This window comes from Trichomonas vaginalis, chromosome V (assembly GCF_026262505.1).
Source record: "Trichomonas vaginalis G3 chromosome V, whole genome shotgun sequence".
NCBI classification, from domain to species: domain Eukaryota; phylum Parabasalia; order Trichomonadida; family Trichomonadidae; genus Trichomonas; species Trichomonas vaginalis.
The window spans coordinates 5,051,144-5,074,093 of record NC_067207.1 but is presented as its reverse complement, the minus strand read 5'-3'; the positions used below and the strand labels follow the sequence as shown (position 1 = coordinate 5,074,093).

Below are 22,950 nucleotides of genomic sequence, written 5' to 3'. Positions count from 1 at the left end.
TTATTGCATGCGATATTAATTCTGGATTTGAATTACTCCATGAGAAAATAAATGATAAAATGGAATAAATTAATGAAATTATGAGGGAAAATAATCCAATGCTATTATTTTCAACTTGCTCTATTTCGTCTTTATTCTCATTTTCGAATTGATGAGTTAATGGACTCTGTTTTTGAAATAATTACCACTTGGCTGCAATTTTCTTCAGCAATTGAACCTGAGATTTCTATTTTTGGAATAATAATCACCTGATTGCATTTATCTTCAGTATTTGAATATTGTAAATTTTAAACTTGAAATCATATTCTTTGCGTCTGTCTTCCAAAAATTGAATTTACTGAAAGGTTAACACGAGAAGAATATGATTTGAGGATTCATTAATTTTATTTGCAGGATTTCAAATAAAGATATATGTAAATAATAAAAATACTAACAAAATCTTTTAATCATATTTAATAACAAGATTTCCATCAGGTCCCCATTCAGCCTTAACATCATTTGATTTCAACACTTCGTATCTTTTTTCTATTACAGGTTTCTTTGCTCCAAGCAGCGATTCCTTCTTTGTTCTAGTTAAGAATATAATTACTTCACTAGATTCATTGGAAATCGCCGCACATTTTGCTGCATTTTTATCCAAAATCAAAGCAGAAATCGGAGTTTCAGTTAATTGTACAGAGAATTCGAAACTGCAGTTCCTGAAAACGTAGCAAGTACCATTCACAGCTACAATACACACGTTCTGGCACACAGAAACACATCTATTTGTCAATGTCGCCCTTGCCAATTCTTCTGCAACAACTTGAGCCAATTTCGGATATTTAGAACCAACGTAAGCGATTCTTAATGTTGCTGGAGCTCCAATCATGTCAACGCCACTGAAAGAAACACGGTTGGTAAGCTCAAACAGCCTCTTTAAAACAATATTTCCATTTGCGACTGTTACGTTTTCGTCAACAATTTTATCGAAACTTTGGAAGAATTCTTGGAAATGAATTCCAGAAACAATTGCGAAAATTGTGTTGACGTGTTGATGCCTTTGATGCGAGACCATTTCCCTCATGATCTTCAAGAGAAGGTCATTGGTGTTCGTAGTCTTCTCCCATAAGTCAAAACCATTCAGTAAAATGACAGTTGACAAATATCCTTCTTCTGAATTTGACTTCATTTTTGACACTAAAAAGTCAAAAAGATTTAGAAGGAAACTTGACGGGAGAGTGTCTGGTTGGGCCACAAATACCATGGAGAGAAGGAATTTCTCAGTTTCAGTCATCGGGTGCCTGTTTGAGATGAAAGGAGTGACAATATTCTGGGCAGTCGAAATTGGAGTCGCCATCATGGAATTGGCACATGCAAGAGAGGCTGTATCGCGGATATGTTGACTCTTGTGGTTGATTAGCTGGGAAAGAAGTGGTAAAAAGTAGGAACCGTTGTAATCAGGGGAATATCTTGGTTTTGTAAAGGAAAATGAGGTGGAAAGGATTGTCCATGCAATAAAATGCATGCCTGCAATATCTTCTGATGATTCGAATATGTGGTGGCCGGTCAATGCTTGGTTTTTATAGAATAATGTTATTGTTCCTGGAGAATCTCCATAAAAAACTAAGTTTGAGCCACATTTATCCGAAATTCCTGGTGGAGTGTTTTTTACTGGTACTCCTGGAAGTAATAACCTGAAAATTATGTATTTGGCTTGTAAAATTTTTGAATTTGAGTCATCTAACTCAGAATCAAGCCTTAAACGAGCTATAACTTGTGATGATCGGCCAACATCAATGGTCTCAAGCGAAAATGTTGTTTCTTCGAAGCATTCTTCAGATGGATAAAATTTCTGAGCTAAAGGTGGGGCAACTGACAAGCAATCAATGATATCTGATGACTTAAGGCTATATACAAAATATTCACCGCTGGAATATTTAACAATCAGGAAAGATTGCTGTTCATAAAAATAAACTTCTAAAACTTTGGTGTTAAAGCCAGGATACCTGACAATAATATCTGTCCATTTGATAAGAGCTATCGATCCATCCTCTCCAACAGCTAAAACAGACTCTCTTCCGCCGATTTTAATCGGTAATCTGATAAAGCTTTCAATTGACGATGCAAGAGCATCAATAGTGCGAATAGGTGTCTCAGATATATCAAAATAAAACGATACTGTCCCGTCAGCGCCTCCTGCATAAATCATTAATTTTTGCTGACGGTATTTAACAGGAATTGAGTAAATACATGTGATCTTCGACTGTGATTTGTGAGATACTTCAACTTTTTCCAGCGAAGACCAGTTGAAAACCTCAATTTCGTGGTTATTTTTGTTTAATGTTATTATATTGTCCGAAGAACCTATAGGAATACTGTATTTTGCAACAAACTTCACAGGCGTGAATGAAAATTGCGATTCTTTGTTGAGATATCGAACAGATTTTGAAGAATGAGGGAAAACAAAGCCAAATTCAGGCTGAAAATCAAATTTCCCTGAGACAAAAGTGTTTTCGAACTTGTATTTCTCAATGTTTTCGATTTTAATTCGGTCAAGTTCTTTAGAATGAGAAATATTTACGACAAAGAAGCATCCGCCGAATGTAACGAGGCACAAATGCTTTTTTGTAACCCAATATACGTATTGGATCGAATCTGATTCGTCTAATTGTAACTCATAATCTTTTGAGTTTCCTCTTTCGTATAAAACCGAAAACATATTGCGTTTAATTCTTACTACACCGTATGGCGTTGAATAGTAATTCTCGAAAATGTTCGAAGAAATGTTTTGAATCTTTTTATTTGAAATAACTTCGTTGTTTTCGAATTTAATCTGCCTAATGTTGTTATTTGTAACTACAACAATGCACGACTCTGATACGTAAACACTATTTGCAGATGTCATGTAAGAAAAAGAGACCAACGATGGAATTGAAATTGAGCACAAAATTGATTGAGTTTTTGTATCAAAAAGATCTGCTCTCTGGCCAATTGAGCATATCCAGACATGATTTATCTCTGTGGGCTGTATTGAAAGGAATAAATTTCCTGATGGAACAATTTCTGGGTATTTACAAATGCAACTAGTATCGGTAGTTCTCCATTCGCATAATGTTCCGTCATTTGATATTGATAAGAATTGCTTTCCTTGTAAACCGTTAATTATATCTGAAACATTGCTATGATGACCAATAAGGATACTAACTGATTCAATTTTCGTGTTATTAATACCAAAACAGACTAGTGGGCCTTCCATTGTGCCTGCAACGAACACTTTTTCAAATGAAAATGGTTCTTTAGAGAAAAAATTCGAATTATGGATCCAACAACAGCAAGTATAGTGAAAATCAGATGGAAGGGGATCATCATTTACAACAAAGCCGACTTGAATAGGCCGACTATTATCCATCTAAAAAAAATTTTTTATGAAATTTTTGATTTATAAAATATTCCGCGATAATTAGAAAAATTGAGATTATTGTATTCAATATACGGAAAATTAATAAATAATTTTATTTATGAACTCTTTAGAGCAACTTGAGCCAGTACCATTAGCAGAAAACGAATCAGATGTTCCACCAATGGCTCTTCAGTTGATGGATATATCTAGTTTAAAGTCTACTCTCATTCAATTTTTTCTAATAGCTTTAGCACCATTACTCTTTGCGTATTTCTATCCAAATAAATACAGAGTATTATCATATTCGCAGTTACAACCAGAATCACTTGAAAATCCATCAAATCATTTCCTTTTTATCATACAAAATCTTGATGTTTATCATGACTCAATAAGAGCGTCATTTCAACTTTTCAATCAAAATAAGAAAATCGAAACAATGAATTTAACAGCCAAAATATCTACTTTTAACCGAAAAATGCATGAATCAAGTCCGAAAATTTACGAAACGGATATAGTGACTAATTCAACAATGCCAAAGGAAGTATTTTCAGCTCTACTCTCTGATACACGTGTTGTTAATATCGATATTTCTTTTCCTCCTAATTCATCTGCAGTTTCTCGTATAAACTGCTTCATAGAATACACGCCAAGCCCAAGAGTACACTTCGAACTAGCTACAAATCTATGTATTTCCTTGATTTTAGGTTGTTTATTTTATAATATTTACATTTCTATTGAAAAAACGAAATACATCAGACCAGCTCAGTTCGTTACAGAATTTTTACTTGCTCTGATACTTATATCAAGTATTCCTGTTGATATTTTACGTCCTTACGTTTCAAATGTTTTTATTTATGTTATGAAGTCAATATTTAATGTATTAACATCGGTATCAATCATGTCATGCTGTGTATGCTATTTCTACATGATTATTAATGTAAATAACCAAAAACAAGTCAAATATACAATAATTTCTCTTTTAATCATTGGATTTTCAGCTATTATATCAATATATAACTCTTTGTGGGAGACATTGTTTTCTCCTGGTTCAACTTCTTTTGTTTTTTACAAATCATTTTTTGAAATTTTGATGTTTCTTTGTATATGCATTTATTCTTCGTACATATCATCGCAATCATCTGAAGATCGTAATTCTGCAGTATACTACTGCTCAATTACTTGTTCTTGTGCAATTTTACTTTTATTAGTTGATACGTTAGAAAATTTAGAATGCTACAACTCCAATTTAGATTTGTCATTTGGTGTAAGGAGTGCTACCAAGCTTGCCGTATCTTTTACAATGACATCTTTGCATTTTCCACAAATTGCGGTTAAAAAAGGTGGTCGGACCAAAAGAAGAAGGAATCAATACAGAAGACAATCCGCGCAAAGCAAATACTCCGTTGACAACATTTTCCCTGAAGATGAAGAAGAAAGTGCAAATGAGAACAAAAGTGAGGAAATTAAGACAGAAGAACAAGAGGAACAGCCCAAGGAAGTTACTGATCTTATTTAATTTTAGAATTTAGAGATATTATTTTTAATAATTTGTAGATTTATTCAATTTTTACATGTTTTTGATATTTGTAATTGTATTAGAATAAAAATTTGTTACTGTATTTTATGATTAAAAAAAAAATTGTATTTTATATGAGCATCCATTGTAATTGCAACAAAATGTATGATAATATTAGCGTGGTTTAGGACTTTCAAGACAATTTAATTTTTTTCATTCGATTATTTTTTTCACAAAAGTTCCCTTTTGACAGTGGGTAATTTATGATTTTGTCTACAGAAACAATGACAGATATTAGTTTTGTAAAGTCCAGAGGATTATACTTATTTCAACCAATTCAATGTTTGAAAGCAACAATCTAGAATAATACTTCTTTATCTCTGTTATGCAAAAGGTCTTTTTGATATATTCGAACAATCAAAACTAACTATTTAGAGATAGATTGATTAAAGGATGACCTTACAATTTCTAGCGTGAAATAAGGCATCATATTTTGGGCCTACCTGATATCAACCATTTGAAGCTTAACTCTGAGACCAATGAGAAAAATTATTAAAATTTTCAGAATTTTTGACCTGAATTAACCAACATAAATTATATTATCTGTTCATATAACATGATACAGTCATATTAGATTAAATTTATATATAAATAACTTTTTATTGATTTTGATAATATCTGAAAAACCAATTAGTCAAGGTACTTGATTCAGTCTTAACGTTATAACTGATATCGAAAACATCAGGATGTTCTTGATAGTAACCATGCAAAAAGTCAATTAAATCAATCATATTGCTGGCCATGAAACAATTTCCATAATCGCAATAAAATAAAGATGGAGGATCATTTACATATTTGAGCATTATCTGGAGAACTTCTTCATGGATTTGACTTAATTCAGGATTAACTAGCAATTCCTTACAAATTCCTATGACGAACGTATTTAATTTTGTCTTCATATTGTCGAAATCAGATAACAATGTCTTTGTTTGTTCCAAATCTTGACTATATTTAGCAAACATAATTTCGCAATCGATCAATGTACATTTATTGAGTTCAAGGGTCTTCAATTTATTGAACATCTCAACAGTATTCTCTTCGGGACCTTTATGATAAATTATTGCACCAATTAATAATGCAATTCCATCATATAATTCTTTCTTGTAGCCGTATGCATGCAAAAACTTGTTAATTTGATCCAAAAACCATTCCAAGTAAATATGATATCTTTCAAAGTTTACCATTCCGCATGCAAACAAAACTCTTGATATTATATCAAAAATAACTGATTCATAAGAATATTCTTTGAGTGAAGAAGTTATAACTTGTGGTATATAGCCTGGAGAAACATTTTCTGGGAATAAATTGTTTATTGCGGCGTAAGCAATCATGTTGAATATGGCTAAATATCCTTGTGCATGTTTTATATATTCAATAACCTGTTCAGTAGTTGTAACAAATGGAATTAATACAATATTCGAAGAATTTCTTTCGATTTCTTCTTGATTGTCATAAAACTTTTTGCAAACAAGATATTGCTTCGTGTCCAAAATGCATTTCTGAGAAAATTCAGCTAAACAAGAATATATTGGATGATCGATTTGTTCGAAAGTTGAAAAGATTTCGACAAAAATGAAATACGAATCGATAAATTCTTTACAAAATTGTCGTGTTTCAAACAGCTGACTGAGCATTATAACTAAAATATCGTACAAATTAGGTTCCAAATGATTTCTTTTTATCAAAACCAAATTCATAAATAATTCCATGCACCGAGCATAAAATTGAAGATTTCGCCCACTTAAATCATCCACAGAAAATTCATCACTTTGTTCAGAATTTTGATTTTCGGTTTGTTCAGAATTTTGATTTTCGGTTTGAATTTGTCGAAGGACCGGAATATTGTTCAGAACGAAAGTCATCTTGCTGAAGATCAATTCGAACACGTTGTTTTCAAATTCAGGAGTTTGTTGCGGATCGAATTGTGTTTCAAGCAAAATTGCTACATATAGATCCAAAACGGCGTGTCCCATGTCCAAAACATTTTGTGTTGGTGATTCATTGAACAATTCTTCCAAATTAAATTGTTCGATAATTTTTATTATACTTATCTTCAAATTTATGCTTAAATATCGACCATTAATTGTGAACAACAACAAATAAATTATATTTAACTCTATTTGAGAATTCTGCATCAATTCGATGATTCTGCCAATGAAATCTTCATATTTTTCTCCATGGTAATCGATCAAAGCATTTGAAACAAATTCAAATCCGTATTGAATGAGATCAGTTTTTTCGAAACAGAATTCAAGTATTTTGTCATAAATAGGAGCCAATGTATATGGTCTCATTGTATTTGCACGTGAAAAGAAAAATTTCACTGAAAATTCATCGCCAGAATCAATGGCAAATGAAAATGAATTGGATATTAATTTACTAAAATCGTTATCAGAGAACCCAGGAATCTCATGGAAATAAGAAACAAGTAATAATAACCTTAAAATGTTGTTATTTTCAGATAAATTCCAATTTTCGTCGATTTGATTGCATAAAGTAGTTGCTGCATCTAAAGGATTGGAACAGTAGTTCAAAAGTCTGAAATCTGACACAATTGATTCGATTTGATCAAAATCCATATCATGATACAAAGATAATAAGAAATTGATGCAAAAAATAACAATTTCATCGGAAATTGTGGGTTCCTCGTTGCTATTTGATTCTTTCAGCGATCTAACTTTGTTCCAATCAAAACATGAAATAATTGTTGGGAAAAACTTGATGTAATCGAAAACAGAGATTTGATTCAAGTCGAATGGGATGTTTGGGAGATATTCTAATAATAAATATGTCTCTGATGACTTAATAAATTGATCAAAAACAAAATTCTGTAAAATTCTTGCATTGTACAATTCTAAACAAAGCTTTATAAGCGGGGATGCAAGTTCTGCTATATTTTTGTTGACATTTGTAAGATTTGCGTACGTTTTAAAATAAAAAAGAATTTTGGATAATACATAGAAATAACGATTAACTTTAGCACTATCCTGTTGAAAATTTGATATTTGAAAGAGGTTTTGATTAATTTTTTTGAAATATTCGAATAAATATGTTGGTTTTTCTTTAAAAGATGGATTTGAAATAAGAATTAGCAAATGTAATTGCTTGCAATCGTCTGGGAGTGTATTAAGGTCTATAGCTACTTTGATTGTTTCAAGCATTTCGTAAAGCGATTGGCATCGTTCGAATTGCAGGGATAAGTAGTAATCACGCATGTTAATCATCACACAAAATTTGAAATCTTTACTTAATTCTTCATTTTCAAACGAAAAACCTCGAGATGAATTGGAAAGGATTTTTGCAATAATCAATGTCTTGAGTTTTGTGACTTCTTTGGGATCTATGTCAAGTTCTATTCCAGTTTTTTCCGGAAAAAGATGGATATATGAAGCCATAACCAAGTCAGAATTTTCTGGATTTCGAAATGCATTAAGAAGGTATTCATTTAAACGATAGGTATTCGCAACATCATTTTCTCTCTGTGACGCACACAAAGCTTCGTAAAATTCTTGAATGTTGGCCATATTAAACTGTATTTTTTGAAAAATTGAATTTAAGGGGGTAGGTTTGAATAGTTGTAAATTTTTTTTTAAAAATCACTTTATATCTTCATAAGCGCTATGAGCACAGTCATAGTCAGAGTAAGTATTGACAAAGTTTCAACGATCACACTATTCTACGCATGTTTGTCAGTTACTAACAAAAAAATTACTTAAAATTGAATTAAGTCATTAAGTGCATAGCTAGGTTTTGCGAAAATGGTAGAAATGATCATTGCAACAATTTCCCCATAAAAATAAGAGAACATAATTTTAATACACAGCAATAACTTACAATTTACATAAGTTTTGAAATATGGAGTTTTTTTCACATCTGTCATTACTACTACAACCATTGATGATACGTCCTATCAATTATTTCGGTTTGAGCAATTCTTTTGGAAAATTTTCCGCGAAATTTGAGCCTAAGGTGGTTAAATTTCGCGATCAATCAAAAACTAAAATAGACATGCTATAAAATTCATATATAGGTCAGGTAAGTGGGGCTTCCAGGGGCTGCGCCCCTTCTAGCCCCTAAAAAACCTAGAGGAGGACTGACCCCAAGACTCCGATGAAAAAGAAAGATATTTAAATAAAATAAAATTTTTTAATCTTAAATATAGGGTGTCCAAAGGTGTGTTTAGCACAAACCTGAATACTGCGAATAGAAATAAACAAGTTACATATATATAAAGTTTATTTAAATATAATCACCATTGGATTCAATCACGCGTTCGCAGCGATCGATCCAGGCTTCAAAGACACGCTTTAAATCATCATGAGAAAATTGCTCAAATTGCTCTCTTACAAAATTTTCAAGATCATCTGGACTCGCGAATTCGCGTCCTTCAGCTCTCTTTTTTAGCGTGCCGAATAAATAAAAGTCAGAGGGTGCAATATCAGGTGAATAAATTGGGTTTGGAACAACTTTGACATTGTTTTCCACCAAGTAATTCATTACCTTATGACTTTTGTGAACTCTTGAATTATCAAAATGAATTGCAAACTTTTGTTTTTGTTGTTTGGATTTCTCAAACTCATCAGAATTGATAATTTGAGTAAGAACATTGTCAATTAGATACTGAGCATTCATCGTATTAGGTTTTTGAAGAATATCAATTGCGATGATGCCATTCACGCCCCAAAAAACCGACAACATCATCATTGGCGTGTCAATTTTTTTCTTCGGGAATGTTTGCGGATTTTCATCCTTCGGGATCCACATGATTTTGGCTTCTGTTGCATATTGAAACCAAGACTCGTCCCCTGTTACTAAAAAGCGAAACTTCTTGGATTGATACGCACCCAATATAGAGAGGAGCTCTTTCGAAGATTGGACTCTAGATTTTTTTTGAACTGAATTAAGGTTGTGCGGAACCCAACGTGTATACGCTAGTTTGTAGTTCAAATAATTGTGCAGATAATAACTGACTGTTGTATGTGGTATCTTTGTCATCTCCTCTATCCTTCTGAGTGATGCTCTTGGGTCTTCATCTAGCGCTTGAAGAATTGCTTTGATTTTTCTTTGATCCGGCGATTTTTTGTCAATTTTTATGATGGGCGCCTTTTTGTTCATGAAGTGATACATCCTAACATGATACGTTACAGTGGAATAGCTAGGAGCATCCATACCGAAGCATTTTACCAATGTCTCGTAGATTTTTTTACAGTCTTTGCATTTTTTTGCAAGAGCGAGGATGTTTTCTTTATGATTCATTAAAAAAATGAAAAAAATCCCGCCAAAATTTCCCGCGAAACCGCCTCTTGTCTCAAAATTCATTTTATATCCCGGCATGGCGCCAAAATACAACATACTCATCATATACATATATTCATATTTTTTATTATATATTTATAATCAGCATATATCTCCTTTAATAGTCTCATATAGAGCGCTGTGCTAAACGCACCTTTGGACACCCTATAGTTTTTTACTCAGTATAATCTGAGTCTTTAACATCTTCAAATGTTTGTTCCTCTTCATTATCCGAAGATATAATTTCCTCGACTTCTTCTTCGTCATCTGGTGCTACGTGTCTAGCTATAAATACTTTGTAGAGTCCATCTGGAGGTGTCTGTATTATGAATGTGGTATCGTGTAAGAATACAAACTCAACATCCTGTTTGAATTGGCAATTTGAATGAGTGAATTCTGCCAATTTTATAGGATGTCCTTTGGTAGCTTTCGGGAAGCTTGAAATACTAACTTTGCTACCGTAGGGAACTCTTTCTGGTGTATCTAACGCTATAGTGGATATGACATGGAAATTGTCTTGAAATTCTGGTAAAGGTTGTATACAATATATTTTGACTGTCCTGGATTGGTAAAAAAGTATACGTAAAAGGACCTTTGCCCATACTCATCCAATTCTTCGAGATAGTTGTAGGTATTGGGATATATGCTGACATACTCAGAAATTTTCACATTTTGCAAATAAGTTTGCATATTTTTGGGGAAAAGTCTAATAAATTGGTCGATGGCTTGTAGTGCAATTAGGTTTGCTGTAACAGGCAAGTATTGAACAAACAAGTCCACGAGAACACCTGGGTCTTTAACTTCATTTTCAACTGGTTGCAAACTATCCATAACAGACTGAAACACTTCCGAATAATCGGTGTCGTCTTGAATTCCCCATTGGTTTTTGAGTTTTTCAAGGAGTTGAAGTCTTTTTTTAGCATATTGCCTGCGAACACGTTCAGATATGGTAGTGTTTTCTTCTGTATTTTCTGTATCTCCTGATTGAAATTGCTTCGCGAACGCGAGGTATCTCATCTGGGACCTTGTCGTCATCGATGACGCGCTTGGTTGTTCCTCTGTTGTTTCGTTTGTTTGTATGGTATTTTCTTGAGTAGATTGTCTTGAATTGTTGGACAATTGGTTTGCAATTGGAGAAGACTGTAAAACTTGTCCTGTTGTGTCTGGTACAACTGTATCTGTTGTTTCGTTTGTTTGTATGGTATTTTCTTGAGTAGATTGTCTTGAATTGTCCAACAATTTGTTTGCAATTGTATGAGGAAGTTGCTTTGGTATTATAGGAGGTCGTAAGGGTTTTGAGAATGGTGAGACATAAGTTGTAGGAACTTTAACTGCAGAGGTAGTCGACGAATTGTTTGCGACATTTTTTCTTCCTTCCATTATGAAAAATGAACTGTTTTTTTTTCGGACCACTCATAGAAAAGTTTGAAATAAACGGTTTTTGTCAACGGTAACCCCCTCTATTTTTTATTTTATTTAATAGTTACCGTTGGCAAACCGTTCCATCTCAAATATTGAATGAACTATAAACGTTTTTTGTTTTCTATATATACTTTTTTGTCCAACGGTAAAACTTTTTACACAACGGTTTTTGAGAGTCGTCGCCGTTGACTTTTTTGTAGAGCACTCAAAATAGTATAACTTTGTCCGGACAAGTAAGGGTCTATCGTCGCTACAGGAAAAGTTACAGGCGTTCCAAGGAAGTATACTTTGAGAAGCCTTTTTCCCCTTATAGAATGAGATAAGACGGTTATTTTACAAAACTGACAACACTTTGACCGAGTAGTTTTTTGTGCTGAACAAAAAGTGTCATATAAACATCTGTCAAAAACCGTTTTTTACTTCACTTAAAATGCCACGTAAGCTACGTAAGAATATACGTAAGAGGAAGGGAGCATTGAAACACCCAATAGTAAAACTGACACCACAACAACAGTTGCAACAACAAATGATGAATGACCCCACTATGTTGCAACAAATGTCAAGCAACCCTATGCTTTTAAACCGAGTTATTGGTGCACAGAGTGGAGGTTTAAGAGCGGCACTTTTAGCGAAAATGGCAGGCTATGGTGGAGCTGCAGACGGAACAGCTTATAACCCTCAAAGTCAAATGAATTTGAGTTCACTCAAAAATCAAATAACAGATGTCAAAAAGTCAAACATAGACATACAGAAACAAATAAGTGAAAACGAAAAGAAACTAGAATATGACAGACACACAAAGAAACTCAATGAGTTAAACGTAGAGAAAAAGAAGAAAGAAGAACAACTGAAAGAACTAAGTACAGAGGAATATGCGAAAAAAGTGTCAGAAAAAGCAGCAGAAGTAGCAAAAATGGAACAAGATGTTATAAATTTGAAAAACCATACTACTCAATATAAAGTACTGAAAGATGAAGAATAAAACAAAAAGCCCTGAAGACATATATGGATAGCGATGAGTATAAAAAAGAAGTTGAAGCAAATGTAAAGGCAGAAAAACTTTTACAGTTGCAAAACCAAACCGTACAGTATGAAAACTTAGCACAAGAAAGTAAAAATAACGACGCAGCCATGCAAAAGGCAATGAAAAGCGCAGAATATATAAAAGCTAATAATGACTGGTTAGATGCCCAAGCCAACGCTAAAGCAGCCCAACTTATAGGGTCAATAAGGACAAAAATACAAGCGGATGAAGACAGTTCAAATGAAGCTTTAATGAATGCTGACTTTAAGAATGCCTTCGAAGCTCTTCATAGTAAGGTGAAACTAGTGAACGACTTCTCATCTGGAAAGAAACTGAAGTCTGAAGGTTTCGACAACGAGTTAAGAGAAGTAGCACAAAATATGACGAAAATAACAGATGCAGCAACGAGACAGGCAGTTCAAAGTGCCTATGACGCCGTTAGAGCAACTGTTGTGGAAAGTCAAGAAAAAGAGTTACAACAGACCAAAACAGACCTAGTAAATGCTTTCTTAAAAACGAAAAGTCAGGTAGGACATTATGCTGCAGATGGAACATATGTGCCAGCTGGTGGAACTTATATACCACCAAACCCTCCAAGAGAAGCACCTGCACCAGGACTACCTAAAACATTTACATCGTCACATGGACACAGACACAGGCATGCACCAAAACCAACACAACAACCAACACAACAACCAACAGTTCAAAATCCAGCACCACAACAACAACCAAAACCAACAGTTCAAAATCCAGCACCACAACCAAAACCAGCACAACAACCACCTCCACAACCAGCACAGCAACCAACAGTTCAAAACCCTGCACAACAACAACCACAAACAGAGCAAGGACATAAAAGAAGTAGAGAAAAAGGAAACCAAGAATTCTTAAAAATGCTTAAGGAAGATTATGGTTACCCAGATACTCTTGACTTTAGTGACAGATATAAAGAAGCTATTAGAAAGTTCAAGGAAGGAAATACTGACCCGAACCTATTTAGCTTTATGGTCAGCACCAAATGGATATAATCTCAAACCTGGAAAATACAACTCGCTAAGGGATATGATTTAATAGCATATCATCCAAATGACATGAATGAATTTACTCCGAGATATTTGGTGTCAGAGCTAAATGATAATTCAACTCTCTCATGAAACGCGTAAAAAATAGAGACGGAACGAAAGAAGAAAGGTTATGAATCGGATGACTTAGATAGGGAACTTTTTAAAACGGTCTCGGAATATATGAAATGCCAGCAGATGAGGTACAAGAAACTCCACAGGAAGAAGTTCAGATACAACCAGACATGGAAGAAATAGTTCAGCAACAACAGCTAGAAGAGCCTGAAGGAAACGAACAAGTCCTCCTTTGGAAACTAACTTCACAGAACTAGATGAAGATTTGGAACAGCCGAAAAATCTTGACCCTCAACAAGTGTATGCGGAGAATATGGAATCTTTCCAAGAGTCTAAGAAAAATTCGGCTGACATAGTAGAAGAATATCGAAAAATGTTTGCCGACATACAAAAGACTCCAACATCAGATGAAAATATTCAGCATAGAATGGAAGTACTGAAAGAAAATGTACGCAAATACAATAATCCTTTTTACTTACGACATATAACGTTCAATCTTTGGCTGAACTCGGTGAAAATAAAAGGTTAAATTTCAACAAAACATATAGAAATGAAACATTGTTTAAAGTTCATTCAGAACCTAACCAATTGGAAACAAACCTACTTTTGTTTCTGCAGACTATGGAACTACAATGAGATGGGGTCATAAAGCTAATCCGGATAGGTGGTTCATAAACTTACAACCTCAATTCCAAGAAGTTGTAGACGCAATGGAAGTGAATGGTGAACCAGATATAGCTGGTATTTTCAGCGCGGCTTTAATGCCATTGAAAGATATGAAAGATGCAGATATTTTGGACCAGTATGAAATGAACATGGCTGATGGAAATATAACACCTGACGTTCTAGAACATTTATCTCAAAGAACTACACAGAACCATAGAGATGGTATATTTGGTGAAGAGTTTAGAAAGAAAGTTAGGGAGAGAGAAGGAAGAGAACCTATTGTACATGACCTTGCAAACGAAAGTTTACAAAATGTCATAAAAACTTACTTTGCAGACAATGAACCGAGAAGGGATGAATATTTAAGAAAACTCAAATGGACAGTACCAAATGAAATGTTAGTATTGAAAAACATGTTCCTTGACAAAATAAAACCAACTACAGAAATAAATGACGCAAGACTGAAACATTGGGTAAAAGCTTTCCCATTCACAAAAGATATTATTGGTAACATGGAAAGAAAACCAGAATGGCTACAAAAACATATATTTGGAAACGAGCTTATTCCATATGGACAAGCTCTGTTTGAAGAGCTTGAACCGGAAACTCAGGAAAGAGTCATGCAAACAATACGCGAAGACTCAAATACAAACTATGACAAAATCTTTCTAGGATATAGGTTACCTGAGATGGGCGACCAGAGCCCAAAGGCAAAAAGGACATGGGAAATTTACAATATACTAGGTGAACATGAGGCAAAGATGCAACAACTTGAAGCAGAGGGCAAGTTACCAAAAGCGACACCAAAGAAGAAGAGAAGAGTAGAACAAAGTGAAAGTAGTGAAGAAGTAACTTCATCTAGTGAAAGTAGTGGCAATGAAGGAAAAAGAAGAGTTAAAAACTCAGTCAGGAAGAAAGTAAAGCTTGGTCGAGTGGGTTCTATTATGACACATAAATCAACTATTCTATATTTTTACCCATATGAAATGTACGCCGCTCAGAATATAACGCCAACAGTTTTGGATGCCATGAACGGAAATGTTTCCGAATGGTATAACGAATGCGACAATGCCATTAGAAGGTCAGAAATAGTTCCTGGAACTTACGAATATACAACTGCTGTTTCTTATGGAAACGTAGGTGAGTTTGGAGAAGGTTCTTCAACAACAGTAGATATTGCTTGCGACAGGTTTCATATTATTTCTATTGACAACTCATTCTTATACGTGGAACAAGACATTGAAATAAAACCTTCTGCCAAGTTGTCTGACAAGAAAGGTTGCAATGGAATTTTCTATGTCGGATACCAATATGCTCCAGAAGTTTTCATGGGATATAAGATATATTCTAACTCTGACTTAGTTCAAACAGTAACATGGGCAAACTATGAATGGTTCGCTTTGAGAAACTCAGTACAACCACAAGCTAGAGAACAAACAGACCAGTATGCAACTATTGAGAAAATAAGAAGACTTGACCCTAACGTTCCAGGAGTTTATGTTAACCTTTCTGGACAAACTGCAGCAGCAGTAACCAAAGTAAAACTGAAACTTAGAGTTCCTTTGTCATCTTTCCTCATCTTCAGGTTTTTAAGATACTTGCCAAACTGGGCAGGAAAAATTTCTATCGAACTTACTCCAAGCAAAAATAACTTAGTCATTGCACCAACACAAGACCCATTCACTCTTACAGACGTAAAGGGAACAAATAAAACGTCATTCGCCGAATTTTGCAAAGACAAAGTTGACTTAGACTTTGGTTTCTCAAACCTCAACACTGAAGTAAACTATTATTTCAATGCTGCTGGAGATGCTTGGGACCCAGTTAAGTTCACATGCGAACAGTTTGAATGCAAGAGAATAGAAAGCAGACTTGCAGTCTATATGTTGGACCCAGATATTTCAAATGCTTTAGCTGCCAAATATATTGCAGTTCCACTTATGTTCCCTATACACCAAATATCTGTCAAAGACTTTGCAGGTGAAGTTGGAAACCAAAGTGCTGACCCAGGTGCAAGAACAGATATTGCTTTAACAACTGCAATGAAACATGCAGATACTATGTTTGTACTGTTCAGACGAACTATAAATGACTATTCTTGTTTCTACAACCCTGGTATTAAATATCATATAAACATAGATGGCAAATATTATCCAAGAGAAGAATATTCTACAGTTGAGGATATGAGGTCATACAACTTGACATTAGATGCTATGAACTTTAACAACAACTTCACAACAACCATTAACCCTGAAATGCAAAGTTCTATTATGCCATATGTGAAAGTATGGACTCATACAGGAGGTCAAAAACTCAATATACAAATGGAGACCGTTCAAACTTTAGGCTTGGCATTCCATTTGCTGACTCAGAAGACTTTATGGGTGGTATTTCAACTGTTGGTACAGTTCAAATACAATATACTGGTGACAGAGACGGTCCAGATGAATTGAAGCAAAGAAGTTTACAAAACCAATAGCACTTTTCACGGAAGATGCTCTTTTGAAGATTCGTTCGATGAAACCTGCTGGGGCTCCTCAGATTGGCATAACGACAGCTTCCATCGAGCAGATTTTGGCAGCAGGTCAGTAAGTTGTTCTTGAACTGACTTCTCTCCGTCAAATATTGACAGTACGCCAGTTTTGACATAATATTGTATTATAAACTTTTCTTTAGTAATATCGGTCAGTTTTGAAGTTATATTTTTGTCTGCTTCAAGAACTTTCACCATTTCAGTTATACCAACTTTCTTTGCTTTATGAAAATATTTTGGTTCAGCAAAGACTGCTATTCTATAACATTTTCCATTGTGTAAAGAACTATTCTGTCAATGTATTTGTATTGTTTGTGAGTATAAACTTTGTTTCTGCTTCAATTCAAAAGATATCCGAATACGTCCATCTTTTTATTCTAAGTAAAATGTCATTTCCGAAAAATAGAAGCGTAAGTGTTTCAAAAGGTTTAATGGCGGTGGCAGATGTGAAGTTAAATTCACCAACTCAAACAAACAGTCAAAGTGTTGTTGTCAATGTCAAAGACAGAGATGTTGAAGTGGGGAAACCATACGAAGACGAAGATGGTATAACAATTGTTCCTGTAAAAGAACAACAACATATCCTGAAGTTAGCAGAGACTTAAGTTCTGTTGCAGATATTCGAAACGACTACCAACAACTGAAAGACAAACTTCAAACTCAGGAGAAGATTTGTCAAGCTTTAAGTATAATGTTAAACTTGGTCGAACACAACCCTGTAAAAGTGAACTCATATGTCATTGCACCTCATGAAGTTTTGAAAGAACTATTGAAACTTTTGACAGAGGCAGACGATATAAACATCAAAGAAATAGAACCCGACATTAGTGCTGTGGTGTTTCATATAATGCCATTGACAAGATATACGTTATGAAAGGAGGTGAAACGTTGAACTTAAAATATAGTTTCCCAGACGTTATAAAAATATTTGACGACCACAACATTTCATTAAAATTTATTTGCTAAGTAAATGGCAGAAGACATAATGGTTTATACTATTACGACTAAAAACCCTGAGTCATATAATTCTATAACAACAAACTTACAAAGTCCTCAAGGACGATATTGTAAACTAACCTTAAACACAATGACGACTAAAGCCTGTTTTGCTCTTTTGACACCAGAAGACTTTATTGTTGTGAATGGTAAAAAATACTCCTTTGAAGATACTTACTCAGATATACCACCAACAGGTTTTGTTGACTTATTTAATACTTTAAGTACGGTGTAACATGTGCTGCAACTAGAGCAGGTTTTCATTATGTTTGGATGTCCGACTGAGTTTACTATAAACGATATGAGCTATAATACAAAACTTATTTCTGGTTTTTACTACCAACAGTTTCCTATAACAGGAAAAGGTGTCATACAAGGAATGTCTATTCCATTGACATTAAGCACACCAATCTTATATATTGTTTCAAACTTAGGTTCAAAGTGTTATTCGAATGTCGACAGAAACTATTATGACCAAAAGATACTTATGCGTATAACAATACTTTCTCTGCTGGTTTGCCTATTGTTCATTCGAATGCAGAATTTTCAACCTTAGTGAACTCAAACACTTTGGCAAGTATAACGTTGACATTAGTTGACGCAAACTTTGTTCCTGTAAAACTTTTATGTCCTATGTATTTGTCAATGACGGCAGAAAGTTTCGAATTGGAAGATGCAACTGGTGAAAGTATTGTATTACAAGAACAACTTCAACAACAAATAGCAAGAACAACAAATGCAACAACAAAGTCAAGAATAAAAAAATAATATTTTTTTTATTTTTATAAAAATGTACAGAATAGATGTTTCAGATTTTTATGACTTCCAAGCATTCAGAAATATGTGTCCATTTCGAGACTATAACAAAGCAGTCGAGAATTTGAAACGTTTAGTCATTTATGTTGACTCTGCCCCAGAATGTTATGTCATGAAAGAATGGGATGTTGTCTTTAACAAACCAAGAGCAACAATAGTGTCTGAACAAGAATGTAGACAGAAACTTAAGAAAATAAAAGTCGTACAAGTTGGCATGAAGATGTTAGATGCTTGGGATATCTTATTGTCAAAACTTGAAGATTTTTCAGTTCGTGGTATAAAGTTTATACACCTTCTCCAAACTTCTATTCTATCTTCACTGGATATAAATACGAACAAGTAGAATGGAAAGAAAATGTTATAGAAGCTTGGTTAGACCATGTCAAAGAAATTATATGCAATGGAAACGAAAGAGTCTATGAGTATATCTTATGTTGGTTTGCAAAATCTTACAACATCCAAGTGCTAAAAATGAAACTGCTCTCATTATAATTGGAAAACAAGGAACAGGTAAGAATACTTTCTTTACAGATATTTTGTGCAAACTGTTAGAAGGTTATTCGAACCCTAATATGACAAACTTAGAAAACATCTGTGGCAAGTTTAACTCCTCAATAGAGAATATGAAACTTATAGTTTGCAATGAACTTCAAAGTATAGATACAACAAAAGTTTTGAACTCAGATGCTTTGAAGAGTCTTATAACAGACAAAGTTGGAGTTGTTGAAAAAAGTATAAAGACCAAAGAGTTTGTGAAAATGTTGCAAACTTCATTATGGTTTCAAACAATGTGTTCCGATGAAGTTAGAAAGTTCTGACAGAAGATATGTAGTTGTCAGAACGTCAGATTCTCATATGCAAGATACAGAATATTTTTGACGACTTAGCAGAAACTTTGACATCTGACTTTACAACCATTCTCATATTTCATGACATTAGATATTTCTAAGTTCAATCCAAGACAAATTCCACATACCGAAGAGAGACAAAACATTGTTAGAAGCAAACAAGAGTGTATATGAACTGTTCATAGATGAAACTGACTTTGTGTCATTAGATGAAAGTCATTGTACGATTCGTATAAACAATATTGTCAAGAATATGGTTATATGGCAGCTTCTAAACGAACATTCTTGGCAAATGTCAAAAGTCTTTTAGATGTCAGAATGGTGTATATACAAAGAAAATTTTTTCTGAGTAAATTTAAAAAAAATATTTTTTTATCCGATAGAAAAGATGAAAATTCATCTCAGTAAATAAGTACATGTCAGGACTTAAAGAAGAACTAGACCCATTCACATATTTGAATGTTTACTTCTACCATTTTGAAAAGTCTTCATTCAGCAAAGTTTGGAACATCGAACCAGTTAAGTTTGCTATTGTGACTAAAAATGGTGCGAAATTTGAAGACTTAGACATAGAAGGTTGTTAACAGTCAAAGAAAGTTTTGACAGAAGGTTCTCAACTTAAAGAAGGCAAAGCATACAAACTTGTTATACCTTATGAACCAAAGAAGACTCATAATATTATGAGTCTAAAGTTGTAGAAGTTCAAGGTAAATTGGGTAAAAAGATTTTAGAGTCTAAGCCAGTGTTATCCTAAAGAGGAAGAGAACATTGACATTGACCCAGAAATGTTCTAAAAATAAAATTTTATTTTTATATGTCAAATTTCTTTTCTCTGGAACTGGTTCAGGTTCTTTCTTCTCTTCTACTTTCTTTTCTTTCTTTTCTCTCTTCTTCTTTTCTGGTGGAGTTATGTCAAATTTGGCGCAACTATATTTATGTAAAAGTTCTTTGTCCTTTAATAGCTCATCTATTCTGTTTTCTATTTCATCTTCAAGAACAGCGCATGTGTCTTCTTTGCATTCTAAGAATTTTGTTGGACTTCATCTTTCCAATCGGCGTCATCTCTGTCAACAAGTCTGTCATTGACAAATTTTAAGACTGCTCTTTGTAATGTTTTATGGTTCTTGTCATATTCCCAGAAACAGAACTTTAGAACAAATTCCCTTTCTTGTTTACACTATGTAAGATTTTATGGTCGACAGATGTTTTGCTGTCGAAAAGCTTGTCTCGAATATAGATAGCGAAATCGCTAGATATTTTCTAAAAGATAAAAATTTTAATTTTTCTAAAAATATGTTAGAGAAAAAAGTTTGCTGACATTGACAAAAAATTTGAGAATGTTTTAAACAAGAACAAGAGGAAGTTAGAAAATGCTCAGATAAAGCCTATACATGACAAGTTCTTATTTGCTCAGAATGGTATAACAGGTCTAATTGCACCACCTGGGTCGGGTAAGACTTTCACTTATCTTAAAATGGCTGCACAACAACAAGAACTAGATGAGAAGAACCCATTCTATGAGTTAGTTGTTATTTGTTCGACTTCTGATCAATTTGACCAAACCGTCAATTCGTTCAAAGATATTATAAAGAAGTCTAAGTTAGTATGTATAAAGGATACTGAGTTGTTAGATTGGATAAAGAAGTACCAAAGAAGGGTTTTGAAGTACAATGCTATAAATGAGTATATAAATTCGAAGTTTAAAGACCCAAATGAGGAAATGCAGAGAATATTAGAGAAGAAACACTTCAGAAACAAACAGAAAGAGATAGAATACATTTCGAAGAAATTGCAATCTTACGATTGGAAGACTTACCCTCACAGATGTCTTCTTATCTTAGATGATTTCGCCTCTCATCCTTTGCTTAAGAATAGAGAACAAGATATGTGTCGAATTCTTAAGAAGCTCAGACACTTTAACATCTCAGTTGTCATTTGTGTACAGACAGCCAAGAGTTTAAGTAAGGATGTTAAAAGAATACTTACTGACATAATACTTTTCCCCGGATTGTCCGAAGACGATTTCATGGAACTTATGAAAGAGTCCATGGCAGGTAAGTTTGACAGACATGAACTATGGGAGAAGTATAAAGTCATACAAGACCCTCATACTTCTTTCAGAATTCATATCTACGCAAACAAAGTTCAAATTGTAAAAAGTCAAGCTTGAAAAATAAATGGTTCATCTACCTACTTGTTTGAAGTTGTCAAAATACTCTGTTATTTTTTCCTTTAACAATGGCAAATCTTCTTTGAAGGTAAAATTGTACAACCTTCATATCATAGTGTGTTTGAGGTAACGTATCTTGAACTATTTGTTTCACATCTTCATTTGGGTCATTGAAATCGGTAAGTTTTTCGCGATAGAACCAATTTCTGTCAGATTTTGTAAATCTTAGCAAGGTCGTAAAGCTTTTGTTGTTTCTTCTGACTAAATGCAACATAACCATATCTTTATCTTCTTCATTTTCCAACTCTTCAGTATAAATCATATACTTATAGTTCTTTTCCTTTCCTTTTGGTACGAACGTGGTATTCTTTTCTGAATGCTTTTGTCTTTTGCTTCAAGCTTGTTTTCCATCTCTTCACGTTCTTGTCTATGAATTTCGTCAAGAAGTCTGTAAATATACCAAGCATAACGAGGCGAAGCCCACATTGCAACAGCATTTACAAGAAGTCTATGTACATAATATCCTCTCAAACCGTTTGGCAATTTTTCACGATTTTCATAGAGTTTTGCGACTGGGGTTTTTTACCTACTCGCTGTTCTTCACTGTTTTCAGAAAAAAGTATGTCTCGCTGTGCTTCGCTCAAAAGTTCTTGTGTGCTTTGGTTCCTAAACCAGTCTTTAGGAAGCTTAGTATCTGGAGCATAACATGCTGTCAAAATACTTTGCATTTGGTACATATCGTCTTTGACCGAACAAATGAGACGGAGTTGTTTGTTAAACTGTATGTTACTCATATTCTTCATTTATAGCTTCATGGACTATAACTGTTGTTGTGTTCTCTGTTGTTGACATTACTGTCTTTACATACAAAATAAAAAAATAAATAAAAATAAAACTAACTTTATTCTATCTTATGAAATTCATGATTTTTGTGCTGAATTCAATAAAAATATATTTTAGGTGAAGCCCACATTGCAACAGCATTTACAAGAAGTCTTGTACATAATATCCTTTCAAACCAGGAGCCAATTCTTGCGATTTTCGTACGGAATCTCTTCCCTCGGTTTTCCGAGGGAAGCAATCATATGA

The 22,950-nt window shown here is 33.9% G+C and overlaps 6 protein-coding genes and 7 pseudogenes across 13 annotated transcripts, besides 4 other annotated features; 8 read left to right on the top strand and 5 right to left on the bottom strand.

Annotated features, from left to right (window-relative positions):
* Window positions 1–442: 442 nt before the first annotated feature.
* TVAGG3_0281080 (WD40 repeat-like family) lies at window positions 443–3,411 on the bottom strand (the record flags this gene model as incomplete). The annotated part of the gene is made up of 1 exon (XM_001313343.1): window positions 443–3,388. One exon carries the CDS (start codon window positions 3,386–3,388, stop codon window positions 443–445), a length of 2,946 nt encoding a protein of 981 aa, XP_001313344.1.
* Window positions 3,412–3,492: 81 nt separating this feature from the next.
* TVAGG3_0281070 (uncharacterized protein) lies at window positions 3,493–4,992 on the top strand (the record flags this gene model as incomplete). The annotated part of the gene is made up of 1 exon (XM_001313342.1): window positions 3,498–4,895. The coding sequence occupies one exon, from the start codon at window positions 3,498–3,500 to the stop codon at window positions 4,893–4,895; it is 1,398 nt and encodes a 465-aa protein (XP_001313343.1).
* A 558-nt stretch (window positions 4,993–5,550) lies between these two features.
* Window positions 5,551–8,496, bottom strand: TVAGG3_0281060 (uncharacterized protein; the record flags this gene model as incomplete). Its single annotated transcript, XM_001313341.1, has 1 exon — window positions 5,555–8,479. The coding sequence occupies one exon, from the start codon at window positions 8,477–8,479 to the stop codon at window positions 5,555–5,557; it is 2,925 nt and encodes a 974-aa protein (XP_001313342.1).
* Window positions 8,497–9,114: 618 nt separating this feature from the next.
* Window positions 9,115–9,142: a terminal%2Cinverted (terminal inverted repeat of Mariner transposon ID:TVAGG3_0281040).
* Window positions 9,115–10,418: a mobile genetic element.
* TVAGG3_0281050 (Mariner transposase) lies at window positions 9,195–10,322 on the bottom strand (the record flags this gene model as incomplete). Its single annotated transcript, XM_051228867.1, has 1 exon — window positions 9,195–10,322. One exon carries the CDS (start codon window positions 10,320–10,322, stop codon window positions 9,195–9,197), a length of 1,128 nt encoding a protein of 375 aa, XP_051098597.1.
* Window positions 10,391–10,418: a terminal%2Cinverted (terminal inverted repeat of Mariner transposon ID:TVAGG3_0281040).
* Window positions 10,419–10,425: 7 nt separating this feature from the next.
* TVAGG3_0281030 lies at window positions 10,426–11,486 on the bottom strand (annotated as a pseudogene). The gene has a single exon. A coding segment is annotated over exon 1 (1,061 nt).
* Window positions 11,487–12,102: 616 nt separating this feature from the next.
* Window positions 12,103–12,633, top strand: TVAGG3_0281020 (protein of unknown function, DUF4106 family; the record flags this gene model as incomplete). The annotated part of the gene is made up of 1 exon (XM_051228866.1): window positions 12,103–12,633. A coding segment is annotated over one exon (531 nt), but the record flags the coding sequence as incomplete, so codon positions are not given.
* A 44-nt stretch (window positions 12,634–12,677) lies between these two features.
* On the top strand, window positions 12,678–14,321 carry TVAGG3_0281010 (annotated as a pseudogene). The gene has a single exon. A coding segment is annotated over exon 1 (1,644 nt).
* Window positions 14,322–14,408: 87 nt separating this feature from the next.
* Window positions 14,409–22,950: part of a mobile genetic element that runs on past the window's edge.
* Window positions 15,485–16,192, top strand: TVAGG3_0281000 (uncharacterized protein; the record flags this gene model as incomplete). Its single annotated transcript, XM_051228865.1, has 1 exon — window positions 15,485–16,192. A coding segment is annotated over one exon (708 nt), but the record flags the coding sequence as incomplete, so codon positions are not given.
* Window positions 17,463–17,997, top strand: TVAGG3_0280990 (annotated as a pseudogene). Its single transcript has one exon. A coding segment is annotated over exon 1 (535 nt).
* TVAGG3_0280980 lies at window positions 18,869–19,497 on the top strand (annotated as a pseudogene). The gene has a single exon. A coding segment is annotated over exon 1 (629 nt).
* On the top strand, window positions 20,080–20,389 carry TVAGG3_0280970 (annotated as a pseudogene). Its single transcript has one exon. A coding segment is annotated over exon 1 (310 nt).
* On the top strand, window positions 20,883–21,861 carry TVAGG3_0280960 (annotated as a pseudogene). Its single transcript has one exon. A coding segment is annotated over exon 1 (979 nt).
* TVAGG3_0280950 lies at window positions 21,878–22,713 on the bottom strand (annotated as a pseudogene). Its single transcript has one exon. A coding segment is annotated over exon 1 (836 nt).